This window comes from Tauraco erythrolophus, chromosome 18, assembly GCF_009769465.1.
Source record: "Tauraco erythrolophus isolate bTauEry1 chromosome 18, bTauEry1.pri, whole genome shotgun sequence".
Taxonomy (NCBI): Eukaryota; Metazoa; Chordata; class Aves; order Musophagiformes; family Musophagidae; genus Tauraco; species Tauraco erythrolophus.
In genome coordinates, this window is record NC_141482.1 from 15,272,828 (window position 1) to 15,284,526 (window position 11,699).

General features: G+C 48.9%; 1 protein-coding gene across 1 annotated transcript in view; it reads right to left on the reverse strand.

The window, feature by feature from the left end:
- The window catches only part of NKAIN4 (sodium/potassium transporting ATPase interacting 4), a 50,929-nt gene extending 43,315 nt beyond the window's left edge, over positions 1-7,614 (reverse strand). Inside the window, exon 1 of the mRNA XM_086622887.1 lies at positions 7,561-7,614. Within this exon, the coding sequence (XP_086479013.1) occupies positions 7,561-7,614 (54 nt within the window). The remainder of the gene's footprint in view (positions 1-7,560) is intronic.
- Between the last annotated feature and the right edge of the window lie 4,085 nt (positions 7,615-11,699).

The following is an 11,699-nucleotide window of genomic DNA, read 5'->3' on the forward strand; positions in this document are numbered from 1 at the left end:
AGCAAGTCTGTGGGGTGAGGGGCTGCCCCAAAGAGCAGAAAGGGGCTGGAGGCTGGTCCTGCAGACACACTCAGCCCTCCCGCCCCGGCGCTGCACAGCCAGACCGCCTGCTGCCTTAACAATCCGTGTGCTTGCCCCACTGGTGCAGGAAAAATAGATGATGGTCCTGGTTTTCTAGAGTTTTGAGCACTGGATGAAAAAACTGGAGGGGGGGGGGGGGGGGGGGGAAGAGGGAAAAAAGTAGATATTTTGCTGGCCTGAGAGAGCCTGGCGAGCAGGGGGGAGGCTGCCTGCAGGGCTGGCCGGTGGCTGGAAGGTTGCAAAGGAAGCTGGCACAGCATCTCCTGACGTCCACCTTCTCCAAGCAGGTGATGAAGACAAGCTGTCACCTTGATTCCCACAGTATATTCTCATTAAGCTGTGGCAGATGGCAGCGGAGGTCACCGCTTCCACACCACCATCCTTTCAGCTGGAAGGTGTCAGGGAATCTGACACCTCAATTACTAAACCTGGATTCACCCAAACACCACCCAGGACGGAGGGGGAAGGGGGATCAGAAAAGCTGCTCTCCGAATTTCCATGAATCCTCACCTTTGAGAGAAAATCTGGGACGTGCCCTTCTCTGACAAACAACATATTTGTGTCTAACGTCCTGACACAGAAGCAGCTGTGCTGAGAACAAGCCCCAGACACCCGGAAAATGGCAATTAAGTCCTTGTGGAAATGAGACCAAAACGCATCCCTTGGAAAAGACAGTTGATGTTAATGAGCTACAGCAAAGTCAAGGGAGGATCTATTGATCTTGCCCCAGCAGAGAACTGCTCCTCGCTCCTCTCTGGTCTGTGAAACCTCAGAACATAAAGCAAAATAAAACCTCTGTTCTTCACGAGGACTTTCAGATGCGGGTCCAGGGCTCAGCTAAGCCAGGGAGAAGCCACAACACCATCACTTTTCTGAGTTCAACGTGAAACACAAATCCAACACGCTGGTGAGAAGCAGCACCTTTGTTGAAACCCCATCTCAGGCATTTCTGCCAGATATTTAAATTATTTCAGTTTTTCTCATCCCTACTATTACTACCTACTTTCCTGTTGTTACTTTACTACTACCCATCCCCTACATTTACTACTCTGAATCCTCACTTTTGTAATCTCTACTACTATCCTTGGCAAGAAGAAGATGAAGTAAGATTCTGACCCTTATCAAAGCTCCATAAACAAGCAAAGCAGAAGTCATTTATTCTTATCCTGCAATCTCATGAACTTTAAAGTAATATTATGACTCTGGAATGACTATGAAGTATCTCAGACTGGCAGTTCTGTAGGGCGTTTATTTGTTGAGTTTCCTTCTACAACAAAAATACCAAAAACCACTGACTTGTGAGCAGATGAGTCAACTCAGCAAGACACTGCCCTGCAGCTCCAGGGGCAAGCCTGCACAAGCCTGTGCTTTCTCTTTGAGGACTTTTCCCCTCAAAGCCCAACACAACCTGGGGTTGGGGGAGATACCGTGATGTCAGAGATATTTGGAAGATGAGAACTTCAGAGCACGCAACTCCAAAGAAAAAAAAAAAACACCACCAAACCAACTTCTTTTAAGAGAAACTTTTCAACTTTTTTTACAGAAGCTTGAAAACACTTCTGAAAAGTTCAAAATATTTGGGGTTTGGCACAATAACTCCCCCCATCATTTTCAGCAAACGTTGCTAAATGCCAGAGTATTTTCATTTTTTTTTTGCCCAGAAATGTTTTATTTTTCCCTTCCTTATGTTCTGGAGATGAGGAACGTGAGAAGAACATGCTGCTTTTGAGACAAAAGTTTCCACTTTGTTGAAAATTTGCTTTTTACCAAATTTAAAGACAGAGACACAACCTATGCAGTTAGGTGTGCTCATCATGTCTACTGCAGCCCAGGAGGAGTGGGGACAGAGGGAACCGCACAAGGACATTAAATCATGAATTATCTCAGGGTTTTTTTTAATAAGAAAGGTTCAGTTCTACTGACCTCAAACCCAATGTTTGGTTAATGGGAAAAGGGAATGCACTGCTCAGTAGATCATATACATTTTCTTAAGTCCTCGAAAAGCGATGGGCTATTCCAGGGTTTTCCTGGAGGAAAAGCGATCACAATCTGGCCTTTGTTACCCAGTTTATTCTCCAACAGTTCCTACTTGAGGGCCCCTGGAGCAGATTCTTGGAAGAGCTCCATTTTACACCCCAGCCAAAACGATCCGAGTTTCCGTATATTATTAGCACACAATGGAGCAACTTCATGTCAGCTCCCTTAACCCCACATCGGCCAGGGGGAGAGGTTCCCCATCAGGGGAAAACTTTCTCCTTCTCTTCTTGAATGGCCCAGGTGCTCAGAGAGAGGAAAAAGTGGAAGGCAAAGAAGCGGAGAGCAGCCAGGAGAAATCAGAGAGCGGTCAGACAAACACACGGCATCAGCCGAAATAAAACCCTGGCTCTCCGAGAAGAGTTGACTTCAACACCACCCTGTCCTCAGCTGCTTTTTGGCTTGGCCTTTGCCAAGTTTCATTCCTGGTCTGAAAGGGCTACATGGGTTTGGATAGAGGTCACAAAGAAACGCGGTTCCTCTGAGTCATTCGCAATCTCCGTCACCGCGATGGGAAACGCGGCCGCGGGCAGCCGGGCAAGGGGTGGTCTGCCCCAGGGCATGGCTGGAACACATACCCCCAGTTCCTCTTCCCTTGTGCTGCTCGGAAGCTCGTGGGGTCAGACCACTGTGCTACAGCAGCACTGGCTCCAGCTGCTCAGGAAAAAAGAAAAAAAAAAGAAAAATCTCATGCAAAAATTCAACTTTTTGTAAGAAAAGCTCCACAACTCCGAAATTAAAAATGTTTGCCAGCACAACGAACATTCGCCAGCACATTTTTGATTTTTCGCCAAAACATTCCGGCCAAAACTTGGGAGAAAAACTCAGAATTGTCTATGGAAAGCAGATACTTCTCATGAAAATATTCATTTAGTCAAATCCCCAGGTTTCTACTGAAAGTCAGCTTCAGTGGAAAATGCTGACGAGCTCTATTATTGGCACAGCTTTAATTTTCCTTTGTCTGGAACAGACACGGAGAAGACAGCATCTGTCACATGCAGTCTTTAGACTTATGTTATTATTTAGCCTGGAGTATTGTTCAAGGACTTCAGGCAAGGTTCAAGCCGTCACGGTGCTGGGTGCTGTGCACATACGGGAAAGATAGTCCCTTCCCAAGAGGGATTATAATTTGAGCACAAAACCATGGAGGAGATAAACAGCTGGGGAGAGCACAAGGTAATTTTGGAGGGATGAGCAAAGGGGCACCACGCTCCCCCGTGCACCTGCTCTTGCCTCCAAGGCTTTGTGCTGAGCCGGAGCACAGCTGGGCGAGCTCAGACCTCCCTCAGGAGATGCAGCAAACTGCTCCAGCTCCGGAGGCAGCTGCAGAGGAGGGGAGAGATGGGTCCTGCTCTCTCCACCCTGCCTCCAGTTCAAAATATCCCTGGAATGGAGAGGAGAAAGCCAAGCAAGTCGTCTCTGCAATCCCCAGATGCTGCAATCCTGCGTGCTCCTCACCTGGGACAGACGGATGCTCCACCACCCTCCCTCTTGCAGCCCACGTGTGCTGATCCCATCGAGCCCACCTATTTTAACTCATACTTTTTTTTTTTTTTCTTTTTTGCCCAAATCCTGCCTCGCTGGGCAACCCCACCTGCCTGCCACGCTCCCCTTCCTCCCTCATCCCCAGCGCGCTCTTCATCGCTTTACGTCTCCATCGCACTGACACGACCGCTTTAGTTACACGAGAGCAGCTCGAGAAGGATCTGTGCTGGTTTCAAATAGTTTCCAGAACTGGTCACCCCCCTTCTGCAAGAGATTAAAAAGGCATTGCTGAGAAGGGAGGGAGGGAGAAAGAGAGAGAGCATGAAAAAAATAAATAAATAAAGGTATATAGTTACTTTTGGTTAGTCTCGATGTGCAGCCCCGTCCCAAGGCGCCTTCTTCTGTGCTCATTTGAAGTATTAGTCACTTTTTCCATTAGAAGCCCTTATTCTAGAGGGATTTATAATGTATCTGTAAAATTGTCTCCAGGCTTTGCTTGGCATCTGAGCTCTCAATCCACGGACAGAATGTAAAGAAACTACAGTTGTTTGATTTATTGGGACAGGGCATGGAGAGGGAGGGAATTTTTCCATGCTCGGTGGAAATAAATTCACACAGGGCCTTCAGTGCACAATCACTTACTGCTCCAGAAAATGCACCGTTTGGGTGCAATCTCACGCAGGCAAAGAGGTAAGAAGCAAATCGATGATTTTTTTAATATTTCCCTGCCTGAGACCCAGCCTCATTTGTGGTTTCTCACCATGACCCCCCCAGTCCACGGTCCTGCTGGGTGCAACAGACTATCATACCACTCGGCTTCGGAAATCCTACCCTTGACAAGCCTTTTTCAACCTAATTTCTACTGCGGACATTTCTTAACCCTCCGCAGAGGCTCTCTTCCAGAATCCTGATTTTTTCCTGGGAGGTCTACACCTCATTTAAGTTTTGCTCGTGTTTCTTAATATACAACTGCCCAAAAGCTGAGACGGATGAGCAAGGGCTGGCAAGGTAACCTCAGCATCTTCATGGCAGAGGTGTTGGAGCGAAGCGACAACCGGGAGGTGACAACACCCTTGGGATGCACAAACTCTGAGCTACAAACACCCCTTCACCTTCCCAACGGTCCTGCTCTACACCATGGCCGAGGCTAAGATCATCTGCAGGGTGGCCCTCACCTGAGCCAACGTTCACCCAAACTTCTGTTGAAGACCGGGATGGATCGGCAAGAAGGGAAGGGTTAGGAACAGCGACACGCGCTGGGATCAGGGGGAGGGAGACCCAGAACCTTCTCGCAGCCTCCCTGCGGCACCGATCGGCAAAGCAAGAGCCTAACGTGGACGTTTCAAGGAAACAATAACCTAAAATTGGAACATGGCAAATTATTTATTCAAACTACAGCCTTCCCTCCCGCCTTGATTAGCAAACCGCTGGGGAGCCAGCCCTGATTTCCTTCAGACAGACACACTTGGCTCTCCTCCTCCATCTCCGCCACGAGCTCCCAGCCCGTGGGGGGCTGAAGATCTAGTTGGTATTCGCGTTGTGTCGCAGCTCCTTGAATTCACACGTCGTTCTGCTCTCCGACTGGATCGCAAACTTTTTCTTTGGGAGCACACATTGCAATGATGAATATGTTTGTTTTCTGCCTTTTTTTTTTTTTTTTTCCCAGGGAAACATTTAGGCTGCAGCGTGCAAACACTTCCCCACGCGCTCACTCAACTACTTGCACCTAATAAAACAATCTTTACGAAGCTTTGCAACTCAAATTCTTAATTTGATTTTTTTTGCAGGGGGGAAGGAGGGGGATTGTTTAGTGTTTCCATTCATCGTTTATAAGAAGTCCCAGTGAAGCCTTGACAAGCAGACATGAGAACAGGTAAAGAAACATAGAGATGTGCTGCAAAACTGAAGTGGGAAATCCCGGTGCTGAAATCCTCTCCCCAGTTAAGTGTCAGAGGCCAAACCTCCACAGACCATAGAGGAGCCAGGATTTCACCCCTGGGACTTCGGTAGTGGGAGACATGGAGGTTGGCAACATGCAGGGAAGACTGTGTAGGGTTCAAAGTATCAAAAGAAGCAGAGCAGAGAGATGAGAGGAACAAAGGAAGTTCACATCCTTATAATTTATTGACGATCTTGGCCCGATCACTTCAGTGACCTGCAGGTCACTCGGCCGTACCGATGTGGAAGTGATGTGACGATTTACAGGCAAAGTTTGCTTAAAAATGTAAAAAAATAAAACAAAAAAGGACTAGGCTGAACCTTACCCTCACCCAAGCACTTGCTGGGAACCGGCCAGGATCTCTTGACCTCGCCCCCATCGGAGTGCGGCTCCAGGAATTCCCTCACCATAGTTCACATTTTTCCAGCTCTACCAATTCACCCAGCAAGTGCCATGGGAAATCACTACAGCCAAGGCATCCAAACTTGCTTAAGAATGAGCCAAACTGATTCTTTTCTTCAAGGAGGAGGGTCTTAAGGAAAATAAAATGCTGGGGGTTCTTTGTCCCTGTATCTTGGATACGAGAAAACTCCCACGCTTGTCAGAAATGAGAACAGCACCAGCAGCTCATGGCTTTTTCTCTTTTTATTCTTTTTTTTTTTATTCCTCCAGTGTGTGCAAGTGTGTGCGTTCAAGTAGGATGACACAGTGATGGGTTTAAGAGACAGTGAGTGCTGAAATGCCAATTTCTAATGTAACACAGGGTACAGCTTCTTTCTTCTATGATTATGGGTGAAAAATCAAAAGAAATAATCCAGGAGACTAAATACACTCCCCAGGCATTCAACTCGCTCATAAATATGCCTAACGAGACGCTTTGTGCAAAACACCCCCCCACTTCTATTCTGTATTTTGTTTAACTACGAGTCAAATCTTCCATCCACACCTTCCGATGGTGCTAGTCGGCACGGACAGGGCTGCCTTCCCACCCTCTTCCCCTTCGATTTTCGGCTGCTGGTTTACGTTTAAAAACTAGCAGGTGCCTGTTTTTTCTCTCCCCCCTTCAGCAAAGCGCCCGCTCAGCGTCCCTTGGCCAAAAACACACCGCTGTCACAGTAAGCAACTCCAAAACAAAGAGTTTTAACGAGACTCACCCCTTGGCACCAGCTCACTATTCAATAGAGCTCCGCAGGAAACCTGCCCTTTCCTGCCCGCCGCTAATGCCCCGAAACACAGAATATTTGGAAGAAATAAATGAAATTAAATACATAAATGCTGTCATTTCCTTTTTAAGGCTGGAGGAGCCCTGGAGCCCATTAGCTATTGACAAGAAGGGGACCCTCCAGACCCAGGCTGGATGCACAGACACTCGGGGAACAACCAGACCTTTGTTTATCCCGTTATCCTGGGCGCAGATGGCAGGAGGACGAGGAACGCTCGCCCATCAGGGACGACACTTTCCGCACACCGGGCGGTTTATTCCTTAATAAATATATGTATATTTATAAGCACATTCTATCCAAGCACCTCATCCCAAGGAGGTTTGAAAGAATTCCTTCCAAGCCAGCACGGAGCTGCGCCGTGCGGGACACAGGCGAGCCCGTGCTGGCAGCTGGGCACAGAGAGGCTGAAGGTACCGGTGGGTTTCAGCACGCATGAAGTTTGGGTTGGGTTGGGTTGGTTTGCAACATCGCCACCGTACCCGCCGGGACTCCTTTCACGGAGTGATTTTTTTTTTTATTTTAATTGCATTTGATAAGCACAAACTTATGAATTGAGAACTTTTGGTGGTTTTTTGAAATGTTTCTCCGAGTTTTAGGCATTAGCAAATTTCCCGAGCGCAGCCTGAGATCCCTCCACCTTCCTCCTCCGAGACCAAGTTGAGGAGGGACCGGACCCCCCACCATGCCCGGGGCAGCCGGCACCGAGGAGCTGGGGGCGGGGGGCGGCGGGGAGGGCCGCTTATATGCCGAACCCCCCCCGTTCTCCGCTGTCCCCCATCCCGGAGCGCCTCCACTTACCAGCTGCAAAGTGCAGAGGAAAATCAGGGTACAGCGGCCGGTGCAGCATCCCATGGTCCCCGAGCAGGGGGGCAGGGGCAGGGGCAGCCCGGCTCGCTGCGGCCCCGCCGCCGCCCTGGGGCTCTCCGCGCCCCGGCCCGCAGCTGCCGCTCGCCGCCGCCGCCGGGAGCGAGGCGGGCGGGGAAGGGAGGGAGGAGGAAGAGGAGGAGGAGGAGGAGGGAGGGAGGGAGGGAGGGAGGGAGGGAGGTCGCGGCGGCTGCCGAAGCCCCTCCGGGAGCCGGGGAGGAGAAGAGTGGGGCCACAGCTTAAAAGGGCAATGCCCCGCCGACCGCGGCCGTCCCAAGCGCCGACGGGGCGTTCGGGGCGGGGGCTCGCTGCCGCCCCCCGCCCCGCAGCCCCCTTGGGACCCTCCCGGCCAGAGCCCTCCCCCGGGAGGCTGAGCCAGGCAGCGCAGCCGGGGGCAGCTCCTCTTCCCCCCGCGGAGTAGCCCCGGATTTTTTTCTCCTGGTCGGGATGCTTTTATGCTGGCGGTGCTGGCTGTGCCGCTGGCCGGGGGTGCCCGGTATGGGCCGGGGCAGAGGGGTGTGCTGGGCAGGAAAGCTGTGTCTGTAGGATACGGAGCCTATAGGGCATCCTGGGCGACGGGAATCAGGAGCTGCGCTCCCCCTTCTGCATATACCCATCACCTTCCTCCCCGTGCAGGTGCTGGCATGCTCATCCTAAAAATCATGAAGCCTGGGGTTAACCTAAAATGCAGTGGTTCTTCTCATAAAATTGGTCAGTAAGAGTGCACAGGGAAGACAAACTCAGAAAGGAGGATAAGACAAGGAATTCTTTAAAATGCATGTTTGCTTGTGAATGAATCACAGCTGACTAGTAGCAAAGGGATGTAGAGGAGCATCTCTCTTCTTCCAAGATGAGCTTCTACCCAAGCACCATCTATGAACTACTCACCATAACCTGCATCTGCAGAAAAGCAAGCCAGTCTACTTCAATTGCACATAGTAGAGCAAATCCATGAGTGCACAACCACCTCCTTCACATGCCCAAGTCCTTCGCGTTGCCTCTCCCGAAGGAGAAGCAGGGTCCAGGAGACCCAGGATCGTGTCAGCCCTCCCTACTGTACATGTTTCGGGTCAGCCCGAGGAGCAGGTCACACACCTCGTGCTGTGACTGCGACAGGCTTGTTGCTGAGCTCAACACAACAGGATAAGAAGCTTTGGGAGAGCTGCATCTGGTGACGATGTCGTCTCTTTGCAGTCTCCAGTGACTCCACTGGCTGCACGACAGTTTGCTCTTACTCTCAGGCTGTTCCTTCTTCCTCGAAGCAAGCCAGAGTTTCTCTTCTGCCTCCAAAGCAGGGTGCGACTTCGTACCATGAGTGAACAGTTCTGCTTTCTTTTTAAATAACCATGCCACACTGCTTATTACAGCGGTGTGAGAAGGAGACGGTAGCTTAAATGATAGAAGCTCTGTCATTTTACTCAAGGAAAGTATTGCCTGACCATACCCCAAGGAAGCAGGATTAGTCCTAAAGTGCTATGAATGTTAAAAGCCTTATATCAACAACATTATTGCTGTTCAAATCAGCCCCCGGGCGAAAAAGAACCCACAAACAAGCAAACTCTGAATACCTGAGATTAGGTGACAGACTCTGAATTGATCACAAATCCTACTGGTTTTAAATGGTAAAGTATATCGATTATCTGACCTGTGCACGGTGCATAACCAGGGCATCAATTAGTGCAGTCAGATACAATAAACCACATTTTATTATAGGTGAAAGGAATACAACCAGAGAAGAAACTAATTTACTTCACTCAGAAAACTGTGGACTGAAGCAGCTTTGGCAGCATTTGTGTTCCCAGGAAGATGGTTTTTGGATGGTGGAGGCAAAAGGAACAAAGATCAGTTCATTTTTTGATGACAGCAGATGAAACATTCCTTACAAACTGCATAGGGAGGTCTCACTCTGCACCGTAGGGCCAAGCAATCTGACATCAGAACTAAAACAGAAGCTGAATTCTGCTGAGAGACTTGTTTGTGTTATGTGCTCTGGAAGCTGCTGGGAGCAGCACGGGAAAGGCTGGGTTGCAGCCGTGCAGGTTAGTGTCTGCCTTTGTGCCATCTCTTGAGGTTTCCTGCATCTCTTGTACTGCCTCCTGCTTCTAAAAACCTCCCACAAGCACAGCTATTTTCCAACTCAGTTGTACCACAAAGGAGACACGGTGTGAAACAGCAAAAGATGTTGCTGCTGAAATACTAAGTTTGACATAAACAGGTTTTTTTCCGCCTGCACTTTGATCTTGATAAGCTAAGTAAAAGGCAACCATGTGTTGCCTGGGACTCCACACACATCTGAAAGAAAACACACTGAGTCCTCTTGGCTTATTAAGAAGGGTGAAGCCACAGGGCTAATGTAACCTGTATTTCAAAGAAGGAGACTGAAAACTCCCAGAGCCTGATCTTATAATCTTCATTCGTGTGATTTCCTATCTGCATTGGTATAGCAGGACATCCGTATAGCAAGCTGGACACTTGCTTCAGCACTGGTCTCCAGCCTCTTTTGATTTTAGACACCAGTGGAAGTGCAATGAGTTTGAATCTCCTGACAACAGGTTTGTTTTTTTGGTTACTCCTTGCAGGCCAATTAAAAAGCCTCCTGCAGACCTCCAGAAAAATCCTTTATTTCCGTGAGATGAAATATTAACCCAGCTGAATTTGGACTTAAGTGAATAAACCACATAGAACCTAATTAGGTTTATTTAATTAGCAGGTGGATTAACAAGGCACCATTGGATGAGGCAGCACAGAGGCTGCCAAAACACAGTGCCATCACTGATGTGCAGTAGACCACCAGGGATCCCCCACGTGCCACCACACACTGGCACTTGGCTCGGCATCCCCACAGCAGCCACCAGCATCTCCTAAAATTTGTGCAAAGTCCTGACCATCTGAATTCCTGCATGAGTGCTGCAGGGCCACGCATCTACCCTGAGAGTTTAGCTCATAAAACCAACTACAACTTTAAATTGGCAAAAAAGAAAGAAAACCAAAATTGCTCACTATCCTGATTTTTTTACTTCCTGGAGTCTAACCTCGTCCTCAGCTTTCGATGGGTAAAATGTTGCTTCAAGAGTCCAGTCTGGATGTCAAGAAGGATTTCTCCTGATTAAGGGGTTTCGGATGGGGTCTGAGAGATTCTCAGCAGGGATATTGATCCCTCATGTCTGTACACAGAGCAAGGCAATCGCAGGCAGCTCCATCCCTCTCCATCAGACAGCCATCAGGAGAAGACCAAGAAAAGGGAATTGGTCAAGCAGTTGTTGTTGCAGCCCTCTCCAACTGCTGTACCACACGTATGTTTAAGAGATCCTACTGGTTTCTTTTTTCCTCCTTTAATTCCTGAGGATGCTTCTTCACTTTAAGATCCTGATGCACAGGCTGGTCACATCCTGACTTCATGGAGGGAACAAAATCCAGTCAGGAATCACCCTCAGGTTGAAATGATGCTCCAGAGACCAAATGTCCCTGTTCTTAGCCAGTGCTTGAACCAGGAACCTCTTCCCATCCAAATTTGTTGTGCTGAGAAGGTTGCATGGATCCAGCTGCACTGCTAGGGGAGATGTACCTGCAACAACAGGACATTGTTATCCCTCGTTCCTGGCTGATTACATCCAAATTACTTCAAGAAGTCAAAGGTTTACTTCAGAAGAAACCAAGAAACAAAGTTAGCAGGCTTGAAACAAAGCAGCAGTATCTTAGCACAGCTTGTTATCTCTCCTATCCGCAGCCTCCTCACTCTGACAGATCAAGATAAGCAATAGAGACTAAAAGTATTAGCTGGGGACACGTCTCTTCACAGCCCAAACCCTGTAATTGTCACAGCTGCTGAAAGCTATAGATGGTCTTACATCCCACGATACACGTGGGGTCCATTATTCCGCTCAGTTCATTTACATCCACCTCTTCTCCATTTTAATAACCTCATCTGGGTCACAGTGCCTTTACAGATGTCTGATCAAAGGCAGCGGTGTCAGAGTACTCCAACCTTATCAATGCCACATCCAAGAGGCAAAACATGCCTGTTCCAGTGCTTTATGGCCTTACAAGGCAGTCAGCCCGTCCGCTCCCCTCCG